The sequence below is a fragment of the Diuraphis noxia genome, unplaced genomic scaffold, assembly GCF_037042655.1.
Source record: "Diuraphis noxia isolate RWA-SAM2 unplaced genomic scaffold, SU_Dnox_SAM2 contig0002, whole genome shotgun sequence".
Classification (NCBI taxonomy): domain Eukaryota; kingdom Metazoa; phylum Arthropoda; class Insecta; order Hemiptera; family Aphididae; genus Diuraphis; species Diuraphis noxia.
Genome location: NW_028301712.1, coordinates 14,219,126 through 14,244,045, shown reverse-complemented (window position 1 = coordinate 14,244,045; position 24,920 = coordinate 14,219,126). Strand labels below are relative to the sequence as shown.

The window sequence follows — 24,920 nt, the reverse complement described above, 5'->3', positions numbered from 1 at the left end:
TTTTTTATTATTATAGAAGGTATATTACAATATTATTTTAAAGACCAAACACTTAATAATGTTGTTTACAAAATCGGAATTGATCATTGCTTTTGCAAGTGGGCACCGATGATCAGACATTCCATTCATATTATAATAAATGAACTGTCTCCACAAGTATATAAGCATATTATGAATGTAGCTATACTATAGGTGCCAACTTATAATATACTGTAGAAGTGTAGAGTGTAGATTGCAGTGCCTTTATAAAAAATAATATCTAGTTAATTTAATTTTACAGTTTTCAAGATGACTATGGCGTATAGTGTATAGAAAGGGACAATGCCTTCCAGAATTGTAATTTAATATTTTTATGCAGAGTATGGTATTTGGTAAGTTTAACCTAACATAAATAATATGATAGTAAGGAAAAATATAATATATTGTTATTCGTATATACACCTATATATTGTATCTTTGTAGTTCCGGAAAATAGCGAAAGAGTGATGTCAGTACACTGGTATGTAAACATTTTAAATTATAGATATGTGATATGTCTGTGGTTCTGTGCTATGTAAACATTAACCATGCATAAGTGTCATCTATAATTAAAAATATAACCCAAGCGCAACTCATAAACTTAATAAAATTATTCATTAACCTGTTGTGAAAAACTGAATTGGGTTAGGTCATACAAGGTCAATGAATTAAAATATTACAATATTTTCTCATTATATTAATTAAAATGAGTTAACACAAACTAATAATTTATACACATTTATTTCAACAACAACATTATATTTTCTTAAAATAAAAAATAATTATAATAAAATTCACAGACAATATAATTTTAAATTAATTCCAATTCAGGCCTAAGTTATCAGTATTAACGACGGTCTAGTATTTCTTACTAAAGTTTAACATAATTATAATAAACAGCCTACCATTTAAAATGATTTCAAACAACAAAATATTTTATTTTATATATTTTTTTAATACAATATATCGAATGGTATTATTAAGTTTAACATCACTTTGGCACCAATCATAAAAGTACATACATATATAGTAATATATCCAGTACATATATATATATATATATTAATTTAAATGAAAATAAATAAAATTTGTATTACATTAGTTTAAATTTGTTTATAGTTTTAACGAAATGTTAAGGTTCTATAGATTATGAGATGGAAATTCGGTGCATGAGTGGGTGATTGAATTCATTAAAAATCTATAAATTGTAAACGATTCCTATTTTGACTTCTAAACCAAATTTTTCATTTTATAATAATTAAATTTAATAATATTTGTTTTACTAAAGTATTAAACTAAAAAAAAAAGTATGATTTCCATATACTCATGATACCTATTAAATATGATAGGTAAAAATATGCGTTCATAATATAAATATAAAAATAAAAATAAAGAATAACATTAATCAAAACATGGAAGTGTTTAGATTTGATCGCAATTACTATTCAAATATATTATGGGCTTATAATTGGCTCGAAATTACGATTTAGTTTTGATACACATTTACCTATTTTTTGAGATTTTATGTAAATATTTTCAAATAACAAAAGATTAAAAGCAAATAAATTTGAATAGAATTGAATACAGTTTTATTTCAATTTTTATTGGTTATAACGAAATTATAAATATTTTATATTTTAATCTTAAGAATAACATAACGGTATTATATTTCATACTACTTTGTCAAGCATAATTTTAATATTTAATAGGTACCGCATAAACATATCTTTATAAATATATTTTATTATAATTTGTAAATATTTATCAGCCAAAAGAAAAAAAATTGAAATGTAACATTAATGGCTTATTAAATAATAAATATATTATACTTTTTAATATTTTGAAAACTATGTACAGTACTGAATCGCAGCAAACCAAATAGCATGAACGGATTTTGTTGATGAATCCCAAATGCTTAGTATTTTTATTTTAAAACATTCCAAAATTATTTTTCTATTTTAGATGCTGATTTGGCTATTAGTCATGTCTTCGATATGATTAATATTATCGTGTTTTCTAGTGGTATAGTCGTATTATAAATACAATTTCACAACCCTTAATTTTCGTCACAGTCTGTTATTGAATTACTTTATATTAATTATATTTTATACATTTTTACATTTTGAAACTTATTAACTATAACAAAAAAAATAAAATAAAATAAAATGTGTAAGCTAATAAATATTGTAAAAGACCTGTGGCCTGATTGTATATATTATTATGTAGTTATATTAGTATACTTATTGTTAATGAAGTCCATTGAAATTTTTGTTCGTGGTAATATTTTCTAACATAAATTAGAACAGATAAAATTTCCTTTTATTTAAATTGTAGGCACGAAAATCACCATTTGTTTTAATATATTATTATTCATACTATTTCTTTCTTTAAGCAGTAAAATTTTGTCACGTGTTTTATACAATAAAAATAAAATATGTATTGAGTTTTTTTTTTTTAAACCATCATACTTAATTCGATAAATGCTGACATTAAGCGTACGTATATAATAAACATTTTATTATTGGAACTTTATCATACAGTTTTATTTATAACAATTTAACAATTGGGCATATGTTATTATATTAATATAATATGTTATTTCACCTATACGATGTAGTGTTTTGACGATGGATTTGTTTCTACATTTCGATAATTTTATGTTGGGATTGCGTTATTGACCGTATATTATAGCCTATTTATAGGAAGACATGTATATTACAATAGGCAGATAGGTACATATTATATCTTTTATAATCACATAATACTCGTGAATTATACCTACTGATATTTGATTTGTCGGTTGTATGGTTAAATGTCGGCTTTCAGAAACAACTATAGTATTAATGCGTCGAAAACGAATTCACAATTAATGACCAATGTACCGGGTATAATGTTATAATAAAAGTTATTTAAAAACCGTTAAACGCCGTACATATTATACATACATACATATATACATACATACATACATACATATAAACATACATACATATATTCATACATGCATGAATACATGGGTACATAATGATATATATTAAGTAGTAGGTACAACGTGTAAGCACTATACTGAGCCAATACATCGCCATCAGACATTCATACCATAAAAAAGCATTGGGTTTTTCGGCGTCTGCGAGACCGACGATGGTAAATTATGGTCGGCATAGTCTTGTTGCTGTTGCTGCTGTTGCATTTGTAGTTTACTGTTAGCTGCAACTCCTCTGGTGGGAGACGTCTGTTTGAATTGTGTCGCCGGATGGTCGTCAGACGGTTGGAAAGCGTGAGGCGGTAACTGTGGTTGCGGGAACTGCTGCTGTTGAATATTGGGCGGCGGGGGAGGTGGTAACTGATAGTAACGAGTGGTCGATATCGCGGCCGTCTGGGTGCCACGAGCGATAACAAACTGTTGGCCGTGGTGTATTCTGGCATGGCCGTGTTGAACGATGTACTCATTAGGCGGGTGTCGGATTTGAACCTGTGGCGGGGGTGGGTGACCGGTAACATTGCCGGTGGCGGTGGAGGCGGCCGCTGCAGCTGTGGTCAACAAGTGTACCTGAACGGGTCCAACCGCCTGGTACGGTACGCGGATGGTCTGCTGTTGTTGGCCATGCGTCACTCTGATGATGGATCGTTGAGCCGCAGCCGGGTATGGTGGGGGGACCCGGGGATCACCCTGTATCCGAGAGCGGACAGACGTCACAGAGGCCGCCGGATATCTAGGCACAAAGTCGGGCTGGACGTCAAGTTGCGTCGTCTGCAGGGCCGGTTCACCATAAAATGACCTGGGACGTTGCGGCGGCTGCGGGTTGTTCTTGATGGTGATCTGTGCAGAGAACCCGGACCGGATGCCATGCACTTCCGGCCGCCGATTGAACCCGTAATCGTCGTTCTCGTCGTCCTCGTCCTCAGCCGCTGACGTGGTGGATGTGGGCGGCATATACCGCTTGCGGATCTTCTCTAGGCGACTCGAGTCTTGTTGCACGAACGCTGCAAGCTCTTCCTGTCTGTGCGAACTAGGAGCTTGAGTGCCGGCTACCACGTCTGGTTGCGGACAATGTGATGGTTGCGGTGCCCCTCCAGCCACCGATCCTCCGGTGGCCGGATGCACGTTACCTGTTACGCACGCCGTCGCTAACGTGGACAGAAAAGGTTTGCCACCGGTGGCTGACCGAACGGCCGCCCTGCTGCTGGCAGCTGAGTGACCATCGCACAGGTCAAGTCCGTCGGCTTTACCAGTCACATCGCCGTCGACCATCGATTGAACAACCGGTGGCGGCAATGGTTGATCATACCGCCCGCCGCCACTACCACTGCCCAGTAATTCTGTGAATTTTTTGTACACCGGAGTAGCGGTGGCCGCGGATGGCGTCACTGAATCACACTGCACCAATACAGTATAAGCAGTCGCCTGTTCCTGCATGACACCCGAAGGCTTCTTGGTTGGGTCGTCTGCATCGTCATCGCTGTCGCACGTTAGCCGCCGGATCTTCTCGATCAGCGATATCTCTTTGGAATCGTTGATGTTCTTTTTTTTCACGGTGTTCCGCCTCAAAGTACTTCGTTCGATGGTTCGCCTGATGAGACTGTTCGACGTGTCATCATCGTCGTCGTCGCTGTGCGGTTCGCTCTTGAATCCTCCTCCGCCCAAGCCACCGTTCATCGATCGACTGTCAAACGCCCGGAGTGACTCCTCCGTGATTAAGTATTTGTTCAGCAGTCTTGCGTCATCTGTCTCCTTGATACGGGTTGGTGGGCACACGAACTTTGTGGTCGGAAATAACTGTCGCACTGCCGAGTTTGGGTTACGGTTGTTGTACAACATAGTATTATTACCACATTTAATCATTACATATCCCTCATCGGGGGTTACGGCAGTGGCACCGGTGACGACTTTTGTATCTTCGGTCTTGCAGGCGCCTTCGAGATCGGGCACGTCTACGGGCCTGGTCTCCTGCACGATCTGCCTCTCGGTAACCGTAGTCATGGTTATTGTTTCCATGATGCACCGTGGTTGCTGGCCCGTACTTGAATTTGTATCACAGACGGCGTTTGTTTTCGACAACTGAAGGGCAGATGCGTTTGTCGGTGGCTGTGGATGCTGCTGCTGCTGTTGTTGTTGTTGTTGTTGTTGTTGTTGTTGTTGAGGTTGAGGTTGTTGTTGTTGTTGTTGTTGCTGCTGCTGCTGCTGCTTTTGTTCATCTTCTGCAGATAACATAAATAAAACGATTTAAAATTGTAAAAATATATAATTTTTTACCAATACCATAATGTTATATTCAAGATCAGATAAATTTGATAGATTTTCACTTGTGATTCGTTAAATCTTATTTTTTTAGTAGGTACAATGTAATGCATTGGCAATGAAAAAAAAAAAATTATTTGAAGAGTTAAAACAATCAGACATGTCACATGTCACATAATATCATTTACTTTTTGATCCCTTTGAAGAGTTAAATAAAAACAACTATCTAACTAGGCACCGATAATATACTGCAGTGATATATATTTTTAAATACCATTTTATTTATAATATATCATTTTTTATTTTTATTTTTGTAATTAATTTGTGCTAAGTACCTATTTTTAGTTATAAGTACCTAGTTTTTCATCTATAAAAAACGCAAATAAAATATGTTTGACAATTTTCCTGGTATATTTTATCATTAAAAACAACGAATAAATATTTTGTTATTATGTTTTAATAGAAATTATACTATTATACTTATACTAAGTACTATTATACTATAATTATGTTAGTTTTAGAAAGCATTCTTACCATTATCATCTTGCTAAAAATAGACGAAAACATAATTCTAATGATATTCGCATGTTTATTATGCTGTTATATATATTGTATAACATTCAATGAAAGATATATCAATAAATATTCGTGAATAAAAACAGAAGTATTGCCCCGAAAACCAATTGAATTATAAATCCATTATGGATGTCTATAATCGACTACCTGTAAGGAAATATAGTCCGTAGAATATATTATCATAAATAGGTATATACAATATACATTAAATGAAATTGTATGGGTGTACTACTGAATACTATAGAAATGTACTAAAATAAATATAGGTATAATACAATTTTTTATCCAAAAAATGAAACATTCTGCCTTCTGCCCACAGGGACCCACTAATATTCAATATCCGTGGTGCATGGACTCTAGCCACCTTTAATCCTAGCACGACTTTGAAACCCTACACCAATTTCCAAGGGATGGGAGATAAACTGAATATAATGTATATTATACATTTTAAATTACTTTTATCGTTGGGTAACAAATCTATAGGTAGGTTTGCAGGTCTAATACAACCAGAATCGTATCTAATATTTAAAATAAATATGTTCGTTGAGTAATAAGGAACTATAAGTAGGTATCTTTATGGTTAATTTTATTTTTAATATTATTATGAATAGTTAATATCAATCGTACATAGTTATATACAAGTGTATCATTATTATATCCATTAGTCATTACTCATTAAAACCTTCATTATTTATAATTATAAATAATGTATTAAACATAAAAAAACATACTATTTTTAAAATTAATTTACCATGTACCTATAAACCTTTATTTCAATAACTATGAATTATATGCCTTGAACAAAATGTCTGCCTTGGAATAATTATAATCATATTTTTCTTTAATAAATATATTTTAACTTCCAAGCTTATATTATGGTCCTCTTATAGATTTCTCGGAATTAAACAAATAAACGATATGGCAAATTCGTAAAATTCCGTAACTACACATTCCGGGATTTATACGTTCAACATACCTATCTATTTTTCAGAATTCTACTATTTCCCTTAGATTTTATATGATACAATACATCTATTCTATGTGACAAAACTTAAAATATTACAGACTAGTAGCAGGTATAACTATATGAACTAGAACACGATATAAAGAAAGGTTATTGAACTTTCAAAGTTAATGGTTTAAAACCGACGAAGTTGATATAATCTATACATATCTACGTACGAAAGATTTAAATTTAAAATTATAACCAATTTGTATTTGTGTCAATCCTCGAAAAATTATCTACTCACTCTAACAAATAAAAATGTACTCATTTTAATTTTTAATTTTATGCAAATATAAAATGTTATTATTCATTAAATATTATTTCACGTTCTGCAGGGTTAATAATGAAATATTAAACACTACCAATTTACCAAAATATCTTGTCACTTAAGTATTAGTTATAATTTAAGCATTTTAGAGGTACAGTTCCTTACTTTTGTCTATCTGATATGTACAAATATAAAAATTAATGTATCCTTGTACATCCAGTTGTCTTCTAAAAATACAAAAACAACTGAACCGTTGTTAATAAAAGTTATACATATAAATAGATCCTTTATAATTTGGCAAATGTTTAAAGCTTATATTTCCAACCTTTAAAAGTTACTATAAGGTGGTTCACGCAGAAATTTAGTTTTGGCTCATCGAAAATCGAATAATTTTTGTTTTTTTTTTTTTTTTAAATAGATGACATTTATTAGAAATTAAATTAATTTAATAATTAGTGGAAATATGGGGTGTATACAAATATAATTCTGATTAATATATAGCAGTCTAATAATAAAAAAATATAATATAGTATTGCACGCAATTTCATATTTTGTATTTATTTTGCGATCACAGGATGAAATAAATTTTACTTACTACTTGAGCGGGGTAGGTTTGAAAGTTCAGGTCGAGCCTTTTGATTGGTATCTTCAAAATAGGATGTAGAGTTGACATCGGAATTATATGGCATAGCAACATGCGTATCGTTGCAGCTGTCCGCCACATCCGTACCATATCTTGTAGCCAAATCATCATCTGCTACAATATCATTTCAATATTAGTACTTTGTTTTGTAAAATGCTAATTCGAATTTTTTCAATTATGTAAACAATAAGATATATTTTATCAGTTTTAAAATTAAGAAAATAATACAACTTGTAATATTTGTGATATAAAATTATATATCATATGAATATATTGTAAAATTTATTTATTTTTTAACTTTTTATTTAGAATATTTCATAAATTATCATGATTAAAAAAACAATATTAGATGCATGTAAACAATCATATGTATTATTGATTATTATTTATTACCTAAATTCAATTTACATATTGTTTTCTATATTTTACTCGAGCAGTTTTAAGTTTTATTTTAAAATATGTATAAATGCATATAGATACTCGTATATATTATGATATATTTATGATCATCTTATCACTGCAATTTGTGCTCAAGATTACAAAGTATTAATTAGGGTTATGCAATGGCTATATTTGTATATTTTTTAAATCGAGTAGGTTTATAAAATAAATATTCTATATTTCTCTCTTTCATATGCGGTTGTAATTTGTAATAGTGAATTGCAAAGTGTGTTTATTGCATTTTTTTTATCAAATGTTTTATACAATTATCGGTTTGGTTAAACAATTTATTGGAGCTTTTAAATTTAATGTTACTTGGTGAGATAAATATATTGAAATAATGTCTAATGTTGAATCTTTATGATTTAAAATATAAGCATAAATTAAATGTATTTCTTGCAGATTTTACTGTGCGTACCTATCTAAATAAATAACTAACTTAAAAAATGAAGAATATTTATATGTTTTATGCATGTCACAACATATTTAATGAAATTTGAAAACGAATATCTTTGTGATGAATATTTACATAACAATATTTCATATATGTATATATATTTTTTTAATGCAAATTATTTTGAATCGATAACTTTTTAAGTGGATTTTCATATTTTAATATATTCGATTATTAAAAAACGTATACTTGCACAGATGTAGTTAAATTTACACGAGTTCTGTTTATTAATTTACAAAATACAGTTTTTAGATGGTAATTAAATTTACCAATTTCAGGAAATAAATTACTAAAAATTAACATTTATATCTACACAAGATATATAACATAAACGGTTTTGTACAAAATATTCTTATATAGAAAGTTGATCGACAATGACTAAAATCAAGCCGTCGATCAAAAAGAACAATGGAATTAGAAAATAAATTCTTCACAACAGTATTATATTACGTATAGTTTTATAAATTATGTTGGCACTTGGTAGGATAAAAAATTTCATTAAGAAATACATTTATTTTAATTTGAAAAATTTAATTTAACTAATGATATTTTGACTATAAATGTTTTTAAAGATAAAAATAAATTAAAACTTTTGTCAGTTTATATTCGAATAATCGAAGCCAAATTATCTAAAAAATACTGATTTGATAATATAACAATTATTTCCAATAGGGTGCAGTTCCAATAAACAGTGGTAGTTTAAGTATTAATAATTACAAAGATTCGTATTTTGTTGAATGTATAAGTATTTTAGTAGATAATAATATTTTAAAACGATTTTTTTTCATATCGAATACCGAGACAAGCTACTATAAGGTTATTGTGTTGGATATGAATGATGTTTGTATTTATTTATTCTAACAATTCTTGTAAGTCTACGATTTCATACTGGCTGAAATATTTTTAAGATATTTTTAAACATATTATGCGCTTAGCTGCAATACAATTTTAAATGGTCCTTAATCATGTGATATTATATTAATAAATAATATATTGATAGCGAGGTAATATATTATATAGTATACTAGGTTAATATATTTTATCTATGTTATATAAATCTATAATAATACGCAGTGCTTAACCTTATTAAATTTCGTACCTACTACGCACTATATTACTGTATATAGAAACTTATATACATAATAGGTATATAAATTTGTATTCAATTGATCTACATAGGTCTCATAATTCGGTGCAAACCTACAAATCATCATTCTATTAAAATACATAAAGTACAATAGTACAATACGCTGCAATATAGCTGCAGTGACTGGTACTTATAATCCAGGACCGTGCCCTACAACTGTTTTCGGTCCTGGTCTATGGTTATTGATTATTATTGCTGCAGGTACCGTATTTCAAGTGGTCCAGAGACGGCGGGACGTGCCTGGGACAGCCGTCCTTGTAACCATCCGGTGGACTGAGCGTGGCTGGTTGTTCCTCGTACGGGTCGAGTGACGGCATGCCACGACCGTCGTCATCTTCCAGCCACGGCTGGAAGCACGTGGCGTCGCCACAGCTGCACGGATGCTGCGACCAAAAGTCAAAGTCCTCCTCGTCGAACTCGCAGTCGTCGTCCCGGATGACAATAACGTAGTCTGACTCGAAGAACACGTTCAGGCTTTCGTTGAACTGCACGTGCCGCTTGTGCTTGCCTGACTTGGCCGCCTTGGAGCTGCCACCGGTCGCTGTGCGTTTCAGCGCCGATTTCTTGGGTCTCGGCTCGCTTGCACCGTTGCATAGCTGCTGCTGCTGTAGTTGCTGTTCGTCTGTACCGGACGGCGGCCGCTGTGGTTCGTCTTTCTTTTTCTTCTGTTTCATGACTTACTGGTGGTGATCGTCAATCGGCCTTCGACGTCGCGGCGTTCATGATGGGTCAATCGTCGTACCGATCAACAGTCGCTGCAGCAGCCTCTGTCGCCGTCTCCTCCACCACCACCACCACCACCACCGCCACCACCTCCCCCTCCACCGAGGCTTCCGCCGCCGCCGTCGTACTTGGCTTCGCTACCGTCCCGCCAGCACTTCTCGTCGGCGACGGTACACCGTGAACAGTCTGCGTCAGCGGTCACAGTGAAAGCGTAAGTATATTGGACTCTATCAGCACAAATACAACGCGCGACGGTGGACCTTAGGGACGTGACGGCCGCGAAATCAACTCGAAATATTGACACTGATACATCGATCCGCAACGACAACGATACTAATTTATTGCGACGGTAAAGTATTACTAACTACGACGGTCGGTCACAGTAAATAAATGTTTATTTTAATATAATAATACATCCGACGTATGTGTGTGTGTAGGAGTTTGAGTGTGTGCAAGTGAGTGCAGTTTGTATGTGTGCAAGTTAGTATTTGTGTGTAAGTAAATGAGTTAGTGTGTGTGTGTGTGTGTGTGTAAGTGAGTATTAGCGGTTTTTTCTGGCACGGGATCGTAGCGAACGTGAATGAGCGGCGGACTGCGTTTCGTCTGTAAACGACGCGGCGGCAAATCAGATGGTGTACAGGTCGATAATGCCGAGCATTCTCGTTACGGGCGCCGCGACGCCACCCCCGCTTTAGCTGCTACCCACCCTCATAAGCGGGATCGCGCGCGCGTGTAAGACCGTACGCAACGCAGCAGCAACCCTCCACGCCACCTGCCGATCATCTACGACCATTAGCATCATTATAATATATTATTGTAGGCGCGTGTGACACGCCGCGATACAACGGTGGCTGTTTCGCGACGATGCGCGACCCGATCGTCGTATGTTTATGTTATGCAAAGTTTATGGCATAATAAATCACCGTATTATATTTACCACCATTTATTATAATGTATATATATGTGTTTATCAAACACCTACCACGAGTTTCTTGATTGTGTTCGGTCCACGCAGAAACGACGACGAGATCAAATATATACAACTACCTATACAATATGATAATTCTAGAGTATTATATAAGTAGTGTTCGTGTTTCGTTCAAATCCTGTGTATTCCTCCAAAAGCATTGATTGAAAAGTTAAGTTTACGTTTGACATAATATCAAGCACACCCGCAGGATAAAATCCCACCCGGGGCTGCAAGATCAAAATTCTAAAACAAAATCAAAAAAATTATTTTAAATTTTAATATATTTCTAGTATCTTCACTCTAAAATAGCATAACCTAAATACAAAAAAAAAACATTATGCCATCACATAATTCCCTGATATGTGTAGGTTTACAATAGAATATTAATATTTTTTGAATACAATATGTTAATATGCCAAAATTTTTGCAAGCCATTTCAAATCATTACCAGGCTACAAAACTTTTTTTTGAGGGGGTCAAGCGGGGAGAACATTTTTAGAATATTTGTATTGTTTATTAAATATTATTATGTCAAATACATATTATGTTGAAAGTATCACAATTATTACTATTTTAGTCTAACTATTTATACTGTTATTGTATTTATAATTTATACTTGGTAAATAAATGTACAAGTACCTTAAGAATAAAATACCTAACCGAATCTAACTAATACATTTTTTGCACGGTACTCAAAATACATAATATAAGCTAGCTTAATAAAACCTGTAATTTATTGTATGAATACCCTTGTTTACAATGGCACAATAAACAGTTATAAAATTAATAAAATACAACACATTAGCATAATATTTTTTTTTTAAATACTGAAAAAATATAAAATATACACATAGAGTAAAACAATTAGATGTATCGGCGTATGTGTTTATTGTTGGCAGGCCAAAGAAGGCATTCTAAAAAAATTTGGTGAAAATATACACTCTACAGCCCCCCCCCTCCCAAACGACGCCCCTATATTGTAGTGAATTTTCAATCTAAATCATCACCTTGGAATTAGCGAGGGTTCTGTAGTCGATTTAAAGAATCAAAATATAACAGACGTTTTAATTATTGATTTATGTTCCATGGTATACGTAATTATTACTTCTTGCAGCGGATCACATAGGTAAATGAGATATATAATATGGTGATGCCACGTACTATTTACTTACCGGTCACCGTTTACCTCTAACACCCGTATGATGACGTAATTGTATAACAAATATTTTACTTAATGTATAAGTAATAATATATTTTTACGTAAGCACTTGTAGTCTGTAGACTAGTAGATAATTCGTCACAAGCTTATATGAGCTATGTTATTCATTATAATATTATATCCAATATTTTTCTGTTACATTAACATTTGCACGCAGTTCTATTCAGTTTAGTGTTTTTAATATTTTTAAACCACGTTAAGATAATTATAATGGGAATTGTAGAATTTATATCAAATACCTTATGATCTTCTCGGTTTGTTGAAGGCGAGGCAACCTTCAACATTTTTTCAGTATAAATTTCACCTTTGTTTATACCTATATTATAGATGGTAGGTTAAAAATTAAAATTCAAAATTAATTTAATATGCATAATATATACAAGTATGTATAAACTTTATAATACGCTAATACAAAAATGAAAATATTAATGAAAATTGAATTTATTTACTGTTACAAAACTGTTCAATATATTTTTCGTCATTTTAAATTTAGTAGGGTACATGACATTTCATGCTTTTATAGATTATATTCTCCATTCGTATTTACTCTCGTTCAATTAATTTCCCTTGATACACTCCATCCTGAATAGCCTCGTGCAACCCCTTTATAGCATATCCTTTTTAACTGTCCTTCCCTCTCCAATACTCCACCCTTCTTTTTTCCTCTTTATAGAGTACCTACTGTTCACCCGATCATCCGTATATTTAAATTCTTCAAACTAATTTATCAGCCACAGGCGTAACTAGGATTAAAAAACTAAAGGGGCTAAAGTCCTAGAAAACCTATAAAGCCAAACGAATAACCTGTTGGCGCAGAGCTTTATATACCCCTCGTGGCCTCGTTGTCAATGTCACTAGAATTTAAAAGTCACAATAAATCCTCAAAAATTAAAATTAAAAATAAACCATAAAATCAAAGCGTGACTGTCATTAAACACAAAATGTAAAAAATAAACTAACTATATTAAATTAATTAAAGAGAGATCACTAATCTATTTTGGACCAAAGTTGATCTAATGTATGTTTTAATTTTTCATATACATGAAAAATAAAATATTAATAACCCATTGTATAGGTACGTATCTAAAGCTTGAAGTATACACATAAAAATATTGTTTTTTGTAACCAATTATCAAGAAAACGAGTATCAACACAAATACATGACACAACAGTATAAATACATTGCATGATATAAATCTATGAATATTGATATAAACAATGATAATAAGTCACTTTGTACATTATTCATACCTAATATTCCATTTTTAGCCTTAATCAACCCAATACCTAAACCTTATAGTTTATATCATGATGAACCTACACAATAAATTTCTTCTGCGAAAACTAGAACCAATTACGACGATTAATATTGATGCTGGTACATTCACAATATCCAAATGATATATTATATAGGAACATGTAATATACTTAATTATCAACTACTAGTTATATTTTTTTTTCTTCGAAAGGGTTTTGGTTCTAATTACAAGCCCGAAGAGGAGCTAAAAAGTAAGACCTTATAGAGGCTAAATGCCAATACAAGGATTCAAGTCCTCTCCACCCTCTCTATTTATGTCAATCTTCTTGACCTTCCTATAATCTTATCTTTAATATATTTTATAATAAAGGTTGGTTTCCTAATTTAAATTTAAATTTTTTTTGATTATCTACTATTATCTGTTCTCGATTCATTGTAATTGTTGTGTTATAATGTTTTTCTTTTAAACAAAAGCAAATACAAAAACAAATATAAGTATATTTAGAAAATTATATTTTTGGCATAAAACATTTATATCCTCCAATTATTCTGTAATTCACAATTAGATAAATTTAAAAAAAATTGGTCGTTACAATTATTTAAGTGAAATGCAATTACATGAATAAGAAATTATTTTCCACACAATTTTATCTGGAATCTTTAAAATGGTATTATATAATTAACTAATTATTATAATATAATAGCTATTGAGCGTTAATTTTTTTTTTAATTAATGCTATAATTATTGATTTACCTATGTATTTACAGCGAAAACGTATTTTACACTAAAATGACTGTCTATGATGTATACAAAGAGCTGAAACTAAATAAAACCTTAGTTAGATATTTGTTACCTATAATCGGGCTATATGGCTATATTATGAGTACTTGCTTCTGAGTAACATTTTTGGTAAGCCTACGTAGACTTTTTAACCATCAACTGTCCTAATGTGCCTGTGTTATATATTTTGCATGTTATTAATTTATAATTCTGTTGTTTATAATTTCTATATTTATACATAGGAATGTTAATCGTCTTCTTATAAACTTTGAACTTCGACCACTTTCATTTATAAGTAAGTTATACTTGATTTTTCAATAATACCTATACATCTTATATAGTATATTTATAAGGTTTCTCAAGATTATTTTAAGTTATAACAAATAAATAATAATTACATAAAAATTAACGAAATATATATATATATATAGAATATAAAGTATAATTATAATTATGTCAGATATAATTCAGTTCCAATAGGTAGCTTTCGATGCTTTCATCGTTATATTTTCAAGATTGAAGTGGATGTTCTTTTTAAGCTTATTGTCTGCATCTTTAGTGAAGTTGTGTAGATTGAAAGTGCCTTCGTAAGTGCATACATCGTATTAAATGATGGTTATATGTATATATCATATATGAGGAATTGATGACGACGGACTGCAGACGGACCTCGTCAATACACAGAAAATACTCGATCAATGTTATCGGCTTGGAAACGTACTAGCTATTTATGGCATCACAGGAATCTAAAATAAAACAAAATCTAAATAATGAAACAGGTCCTACCTATCTACATCTTAAGTGATAATTAAATATTTATGTAAGACACTGAAGTATGGGCCATATTTTTCAGTTTTTAAATCAATTATCATTAATAATATTTGTAAATAATATATTAATAAGTTGTTATTAAAAATTAACAAAATGGGTAGTTAGCCAGTTCTAGAATATGCTGTCTAAAGCTGGGTTTTTTATTTACTTTGTATTGTTTTCCAAAACAAGCTATTCAATACGATATGTATCATGTATTTTTGAATCAGAATAAGAGGTTATTATTGTATTAGATTTTGAGTGGAGTGATGCGTGTATTGATTTTACAATGATGTTTTTTTTATCATTATTGTTTATTTGTGTCTGATGTGTACCTACACGATAAGAAGTCAAAATAATGATTCCATTTTCAACTTCAGTATCTTTTCCGCAAGGAAATGAATCTATTTGGTGCATTCCATAAGTCAAAATTTAATCTTCTCAGTAGTTTTGAAAAGCACTGAGGAAAACAAAAAAACTTTACGCAAAACTGGTTAGGTTAAAACAAATAAGACTCTAAAACAAATTACTGTACAATGTAGGTACATACATGTTTTATGCTAGTTCAATAAACTTGGATTTATGTAAGATTCACATTTATCCTTTAAACTTTTTTTTTTTTTTTGATAAATTCAAACACTTATGCTTATAGCTTATCATCTAAATTTACTTTTCTATCAGAAAAGATTTTAATGTCGAAAATTGGAGTATTTCAACTACCCCAAATATTGATGATAGAAAAAAACACACACATATCAATTTAAATATCTATAATACATTAATTTCTATACTCAGAATTTAAATACATATATGACGTATTTCTACTAATAATTATACTCATATAATTTGGTTATGTAACCAATGGCAACCGTTATTAAATTAAAGAAAAAATATTTTTTTACGTTAGTTGAAAAAATCTCATTCGCAGACTACCCCTTTGTAATCTATAGGAATTGACAAAAAAGTCAACCCCCCCCCCCCCTGACCAATAATCTCAAGAAATCTATTGATATATTTTTTATTATGCAGTATTTTTTGGTGTATTAACTTCGAATAAACCAATGTTAATTTTTAGTTATATAACCAGGTTTCGAATCATTTTTATTTTTCTCTACAGGTAATAAGTTCAAATAATTAGGCATGGGTTCATTATTAATTTGATTACTTTATAGTTAAATGTATTACATTACTATAAAACTATTAATTTTTAATAAGTGATTGAGAAAAGAATTCGATTGAAGGTCAATAAATTAAGACATTCACTTACTACACAATATATATAATTATTATACACTATATGAATCATTCAGTTAAAGATAAGCTACCATATTTTTTTCTTCAAAAAAATGAATTGATAATGTAGAAATTAATAAGAATAAAACAATGTAATAGAATAACTGTAATACAGTATATATAATTTATGTTATAAGACACAGATACAGAGCGCTTAAAGTGGCAAGACTCGCAAGAGACAAGAGTAATAATGTGAACTCTATTAAGTATTAGGTATCCCAATATTTAAAATAAGTAATTAGTAATTATAGTATTTTGATGGGTAAGAGGAGCGGGAAACTTTACCTGACGGCTGACAATATTTTCTTGAAGGTAGAACAGGTAGATGATTTAGAAGTCAACGAGTATCAATATTAATTGTTATTGTAGGTATCACATATTTTATGGACTTACCAATAGTTTTAACAAAATGTTATGTGGGTATGTAATAAACGAATAATGGTAAACCAATAAAACAATTTTAACAAATTTCTAGCTAACCTAAGAGGCAGGGGATAAGACTCAAAAAGGCGAGTTACAAAAACAATTTAGGTACTTAAGATTTGAATACATACCTATTTTATGAATTCATTTTCGTAGTTATTTTAAAGGATTATAAGAAAATGTTTTGACAAAATTAGTGCCATATATTTGTGTAATACTATGTCTATAATAATATGTCTGATGTTTATCTATATGACTATACATTGATATTACATTATGTATAATATGGTGATGAGTTGACCTGCATCAACCGACCAGAGGTACGCTCATTAAGTGCTCTTATGCATACATGGGCTAAATCTTATATAATATCTCATAAATACCTCTACACTCTTGCTTCGATATGGCGCGTTTTAATGTGAGCACGAATGCATAAGAGTGTTTAATTAGCCAATCGGTCCACTCGTCATATGCACTCGCCCTCAATGCCTCGTAAGCGCTCTCTCCGTGTCGATATTATATTGTGGTCACGAGTCAATAAGCATATTTACCATTGTCCATTAGTAAAATTAAATGAAGTTAATTAGTATATTAGAATAATATTAAATCTTAAGATTTGTTAAGTATTTATTATTATATACTATACAATATATTATTTATAATATATAATATGTCTAACGGAGAGAGGCTAAAGCATTTTAATCTCCCTGGATCCGTGACTATTCCTCCAGTCTTCAAATGCGATTATTAAATGATACACATGATATACCTAGTTGATAAAAATAAACAAAAAAGTACATTACAAATTAGTCATTCAAAATATAGACAATATTACACAAATAATAGTAAACATGAACTAAATATGAAACTAATACACAAGTAGGTATTTAGTGAGACAGCAAGTAGTCAACAATCCTGACAAGTGACCACAAAAAAAACTAAATTATAACTTATAAGAACTATAATAAATACAATTGAAAAATGGCAGACTCCAACTCGTATTTTTTATAATTAATATCTAGTTACAGATATCTGAATAGATAGGCCATTCGAATTTGAGAACTCATTAATCATCATTTTATACTCATATTTTCATTTTATCAAAAACATGACCAATATATAGCTAGGTTTCATCATGATATAATGTTCAACTCACTAACTCCAACAATTTTTTTTTAGATTAATTTAATTAACTATTAACATAGCAAATTATGCTATTACTTATTATACAATGTTATAAAATTATAAATGTAGTATGTACAATAAATATAAATAAACATCAAGAACCTTTATTATAGTTGTCTGCAGGATTGTTCTTTTTGAAAGCTGTTTTGCACTAAAAAAAAAAATTATTTACTTTTAAATAGTTGGGTTATTTTCAATTATCTTAGCCTTAATCATTTATTTAGTTTTGTCAAACAATATATTAAGTTGGGAGTAATTTGACGATATGAAATGTTTGATGTACCTACCTACGTGGGTACTGGATAGGCAATATGCATGTCTCAAATGTTTATTCGTCGATTTTGTAATGAAGAGCTCTTTCAGTCGGAAGTTTTATGTTGGCTATAATAATTATCCATGTTGATAGAGGCCAGGCAATCATGTGTCATTGTGCAGTTGTACATTTTGATGAACTATTGGAAACTAAGGAAAGTCCCTTAGCTTTTAAGTAATATTCTCGGGAATTAGTTTTGGAGAATTCATATTTTTAAATTTTTGGTTCAGATGGTACCGCATTACTGGGCAGGTATGCGAACATTATTATTATCGTATTTATACTTATAACAGTAGAGAACATTTAATCTTCTGGCAACTTGAAATACACCATCAGCAATAAACTACACGTCGTAATCAGTAACAATAAAATAAAATATCAGCATTTAAAAATATAATTATAAAATCTATTATATTACTACCTACCTAATATTGCTCATATCAATACTAAAATAATAGATATAATGTAAATAAAATAGGTGTATCTATAGAATTGTAGCTACCTATAGGTACGTGTATATAAAACTATATAATCACCGTGTTATTGAAATATAGGGCTAATCGTTAATGACCTTTGTATATTTTGAAATCATGCTTTAAATTTAAATTAAAGGATTACCAACTGCATATGAAACAAAATTATTGGCTGACGGCTAGATTTTATATACAATTTAAATACATATTATTTTACGTATTTTAAATAATAAATGTAAGGTCATAGGTATTCAGTTTTTCAAGTAATAACAGTATTTTTTTTTAAATTCCTAATATTCCAATACCCTAGAGGCCTAGACTCTATTTGAAAATAAAATACCTAGTAATTTTAAAAGTTTTGTACCGATTTTGACACTGTATTGTAAACCATCACACAAATACTGAATTTTCATCGGCGTGATCATAAATAATTAGCATAATATGTTTAAAATGAGTTCAAATATTATTATGCAGTCATAATTACTCATACGATTTGTTTAGGTATTTTTTCTCATGTATAGAGCTTTATTTTCAGAGATGTGTATTTATTCAACATTTCAATATTTTATAATAATACAATATTTTATCATTATATGATGGCTAAAATGTATTAAATCAACTAAAAGTATACGAGTCAACATGTATATTTAAGACGCACTTCTTGTTTTTATGAATAAAATAGGATTATTGTTTAAAAAAAGTAGCTATCTACTTTCACGATTGACATTCTTGGTCAAAAACAATATACGCAGCCTGCATAATGCAGGTACACCAGATATTTTGTATACTATAGTATGATTGTTTTCGATCTTTGAACTTGATAAGACCAATGTCAGGTATCTAGCTAAACACTCCGGATTTAGGGCCGAAGTGGTGCAATGGTCACAAAGTTGATTGCGACTGACACAGTCATCAGTTTGATTAATAGCAAAGTGCAAAAATTTACGTGGTTTTACGTGATCACCAATTTTTCGTGCTGTTGTCCGATTGCGTCATCCGGTTTCCAACTAGGTCCCATTCCATTGGGACTTTGGGAGTGAAGATCGCACATGTCTCTTCTTGGAGAAGGGGGTAGTATTATGCGTATATTGATATATACATAGATAAATAAATCACATGACCATAATAATACCCATTTGTGATACGTATTGACAAAGATCTTAAGGTCATTTAAATAATCAAATACAGAGAAAAAAAATAACCAGGATAAGGGTCTTACAGGCGGCTAGGTAAATTGGGTCCAAGATAAGTTTGGTACATTTTGAAGGCGGTAAATTGAGTCCTGGGAAAAACAGATAGTATAAGTAATTTGGGTCCCTTGAAAAAAAGATTGCAAGTCTCAGCTACTAATTAAAAAACTAAAAACTAAATTTCATAAGATTATATTATTATATACTTAATTTATTTAATTAAAAATATAAAAAATACAAATTAATAAACAAATAAAAAATAAATGTCATTATTATTATATTTGATATATAAACATATAAGAAATATACATAATATATGTATATATATTATTTACTCGGTAATAAAAACTTAATTAATATTGATTTTTTTTTTTATTATTACTAAAGAAAACTTTGTTTACCATTAGTATTACATAGAAGAGGGAATATTGATTTAATAAACTCAAATCCAGATATAACATTATTGGTGTATTTGGTTATTTGCTACCATACCTATATTATATTATGATGATAATAATAATGAAATTCATTTTTATTTTTATTTTTTATTAATTTGTATTTGTAATATTTTTAATTAATATAATTATATAAATTAAGTATATAATATAATATAATGCAATTTATTTTTAAATAGTACATAATATATACATAATAATAATAATAATAAAAATATTATTTTTTATTTTATTATTATAAGTAGTCAGAACGGCGGGACCTACAAATTTTTTTTCTCGGAACCCAACTTGCCTACCACCTTCTTTTTCCCGGGACTCCGTTGTCAATTTATCGAGTTATGGTCATTAGGAACCCGATTTACCAATCCCGTCTTACAGCTCCTACTGGATAGCTTCACTGCTCTTAAGTCTTAATGTTCGGTATTTTTTTCCAAATTCTTTTCTGAACATTTGTTTATAGAATATGTTTTTGTATAGCTTTTAAATGATTTTATATCTAATATTTATTTATTATTTTATAAATGCACGCTAATATTTAAAACAAGTAGGTAGCTATTATAAATTTCCTTGAAAACAATGTCATGTGAATTTTGGATTTTTGCTCTTTGTTAACAATGCAAGTATATATTATGTTAATGTCACTATAAAAACAGTGGAATATAATTTTTTTAAGTATTGAAAAGTAGATGGAATAACGTATAAAGGAAATATTTTTATTTTTATTTTTAAAATAAATAATAGGCCCCACCAAACATTTATGTAACATTGAATATATCTATGATCTATTTTTTTAACTTTCATATTACAATTACATATATTCACACAAATTAGAATGTAAAAAGAAGTTGGAAAAACTACCTATCTTACTAATACTTAATATTCATTATCATTAAGGACAGGGAATAAATAAATTATTAAAATAGATAAGTACTTACCTATGTGTTTGGTGTATATTTTATAGTCATTATATAGTAAACAACTGAAATGTATGGTAAAAACAAAAAATATATAAATGAAGAAAATACAATATAAAAACTTATACTTTGTAGGTGCTCAATATTGGTATTTACTAGGGATCAAAATTTCCGAAAAAAAGAGGTTAAAATTGGGAAAATTTCGTTTCATTTAAAATTGATAGTTAAAAATGAGGATTTTTACATTTAATTTATAAATAATTATAATTTGTAATATTAATTATTAACTATAAAGTATTTAGTATTTACTATGTAATTATTAATATTATTTAATTTGTACCTACTCACTAGTCACTAAGTAAACTTATTATTGTGTATGCAACAAATTTATTCAAACTATATGTTCAAATATGTAATATAAATACATTAATTTTTTTTTTTTTTTTGTAAATACTTATTAAATACTAAACGTATATTATGTGGAACTTTCTTTTTAATATTAATAAAATCGATTGCATCAAACAATAATATTTACCGTAGAATCTTATAATTTATAAATATAAACTGAGATTGTATATACCTATCTAATAGTATATTTTTATATTTGCATAAATGTGAAGCATGTCAATGTGATTTTGGAAATATGTAAATGTAAATTATATTATATTAGATTTTATGTTATTTCCCCTAAAATTAAAACTATTTTAATCCTACTTCTTATATTATAAATTTAATTAATGGTTATCTTTATTATTTCATATTGTTTAAATATATTTTTTTACATACCTAATAATATGAGAATGGCGCCCTTTCCTTTCTGAATAAAATACAACTATTAGAAATTAGTTATTACTAATTAACTAAAACTCTACTATGATGCTGAAAAAATACCAATCTAAATATATGGGATAGATATATTAATTCTATTCCTATTTATAATGTAAAAAAAGATGAGTAAAAAGAATTTCGATTTTTATACATATTAAGTAGGTATCTTATGTCCATTGGTTAGGTCATTTAGTCATTGTGTAGTGAGTCTTATAACTTGTCTTATGATTAGTTTTTAGGACACAAGTGTATCGGTTGATAGCCATATAGGTGTGTTAATAATGTTTATATATTTGGCTGTATTTATCTATACCTACCATATAATGTGATTCTCGTGACGATGTGACCTTAGTCCAGTTAAAAATGAGCTCATTTCTCTCATTACCAATCCACTTCACCTAACCAATTGGCCTTCACTTTTCACTGGCACTTAATTGCTCTATAAAATAAACCACTTTTGACTTGTGCCTTACGTTATTCACATATACGGATACAGTAAACATAATATTATATTTAAAGACAGAAAACGTCACAAAAAAATATAAATACTTTATTTATTAAAAATGTAGATAACATCACTCTGTCATTTAAAATATGTTTAATCTCATGACTAACACAAGACATAGTTGAATCTTCTGGCTATAAATCTAGTAGATATATTTTAGTAAATAGTACCATTTTCTGTTTTGGAAACTACGGAATAAGATTCCGTATAAAAATTAAGTTTACGAAATTGGTGAATTATATGTAATTATAATTAACTATATTCATTATCAACTATACTCAAACTGGTTCCCATATATGTGTAAATTGGTTCCTAATATAGAGATATTTTGGATATTTTGGATATTTTATTAGGTTTTAAGATGACTGGGAAAATTCTCGTATTATAACAATATCAATATATATATCATTAAAGTAAATTTATAGATCGATAACGAGTTAATAGCAAAAGAGGTAACTGTATAAATTTAGACTTGAGAACTATTGGAAGCTTTTAGATTGGAAAGAGATGTATCTACCAACCTCACGTCTCTTATTATATATTTCGGTGTTAAATTGTATAAATTTACGTGCATCACTATTTTAGCATAGCAGTGGTGTCATTACTCATTCTACTACACAGTAAAAGCTGAAAACCACAAAACCCACTATTTAAGATTAGAAATATGAATTTGTGAGCAATTTCCCAAATATTATTTCTACTACTAGTATACTACAGTCGAGTTAATAAGCTAATTATGATTTATAAAATTATGTTTTAATTATAATCTCTATTAAGTTTGATTTGAACATTGATTTTAACCAAACCAATCAAAACTCAAGTAAATAAGGTACCTATGTAATCTATTTCTAAGAATACAATTAAGATCAATTTGAAATTTACAATAACGAAAAAATAGTGATAGGAACTATGGTAATTAGTAATTACTATAATTAATATAGTTAATAGATAATATGCCACAACAGCAAATTAATAAATATTTAGCTACCTATACTGATTTCACAGAGTTCTTATTTTTAAAACTCTACTTATTTAATATAGGTATAATACTCTATTTTATATAAAGTATGTTAATTAATTGGAGAATCAGTAGCTTTAATTTGAAGTAGGTATAATACAAATATTAAAATTCAGTTTTCTTTAAAATCCAATTCCAATTAATCACTAATATATAATCTCACTTTTAACATGGTCTAAAAAAAATTTTTTCAAAAATTGAATTATTATTATTTTTTTTTTTTGAATTTATAAAAATTTGAAAATAGCTATATTGAAGAATTGATTATTTTTTATAACTTGGATAAAAAAAAAATGATTTTGAAAGAATGAACGCAATAATTATTTTTTTCAAAAATACAGCATATATATATATAGATAATATTGCAAAATTAAAATTTGAATAATAATATTGTTCAATATATCAACCATGAGCTACCAAGCAAAAGTCAATCTTATAGGTTCATGATTTTCGTAACAAAATTGACGCTATGAATATCTCTCAAATTTTTATTTTAGCTCTAATTTATTTAGTTACATAGATCATGTGTCTATATAATTTACTTGCGCATAACATTTCATGGATTCATGGTGTAAGAACTAATAAATAATATTTCATACATTCAGTCATAACGAGTACCAAATACCAATAGTGTGTTCGTTATTACTTATTAGTTATTAGCTATTGGATTAGCATTAGTCTTCAAAGCGTAAAAACTATCCAATTTTGAAATATTATGCTGTTGTCATTTTTGAAAATATAAGTTTCTTTCGTTCATTCAAAATTCAATG

At 29.5% G+C, this 24,920-nt stretch overlaps 1 protein-coding gene and 1 long non-coding RNA gene across 3 annotated transcripts; both read right to left on the bottom strand.

Moving 5' to 3' along the window:
* Nucleotides 1-740: 740 nt before the first annotated feature.
* On the bottom strand, nucleotides 741-10,599 carry LOC107166103 (uncharacterized). Of its 2 annotated transcripts, none has more exons than XM_015514642.2 (3): nucleotides 9,998-10,599; nucleotides 7,703-7,864; nucleotides 741-5,217 (listed from the first exon to the last, which is right to left on the bottom strand). In XM_015514642.2, the coding sequence occupies exons 1-3, from the start codon at nucleotides 10,464-10,466 to the stop codon at nucleotides 3,104-3,106; spliced, it is 2,745 nt and encodes a 914-aa protein (XP_015370128.2). In that variant the 5' UTR covers nucleotides 10,467-10,599; the 3' UTR covers nucleotides 741-3,103. The 2 variants fall into 2 exon arrangements, with proteins under 2 accessions (XP_015370128.2, XP_015370129.2); XM_015514643.2 differs by having other exon boundaries at nucleotides 7,703-7,861.
* A 4,218-nt stretch (nucleotides 10,600-14,817) lies between these two features.
* Nucleotides 14,818-19,212, bottom strand: LOC149058129 (uncharacterized). Its single transcript, XR_016190370.1, has 4 exons — nucleotides 18,742-19,212; nucleotides 18,557-18,605; nucleotides 17,653-18,038; nucleotides 14,818-15,489 (listed from the first exon to the last, which is right to left on the bottom strand). It is a non-coding gene; the product is annotated as an uncharacterized LOC149058129 (long non-coding RNA).
* Nucleotides 19,213-24,920: the final 5,708 nt, after the last annotated feature.

What these genes read in the sequence shown, in the direction of transcription:
- LOC107166103 (XM_015514642.2), bottom strand. Translation starts at nt 10,466, where the DNA reads ATGAAACAGAAGAAAAAGAAAGACGAACCACAGCGGCCGCCGTCCGGT. An exon ending in TCTGGACCACTTGAAATACG is followed by an intron (nt 7,865 to 9,997) that starts GTACCTGCAGCA and finishes ATGATATTGTAG; the next exon opens with CAGATGATGATTTGGCTACA. An exon ending in AAACCTACCCCGCTCAAGTA is followed by an intron (nt 5,218 to 7,702) that starts GTAAGTAAAATT and finishes TGTTATCTGCAG; the next exon opens with AAGATGAACAAAAGCAGCAG.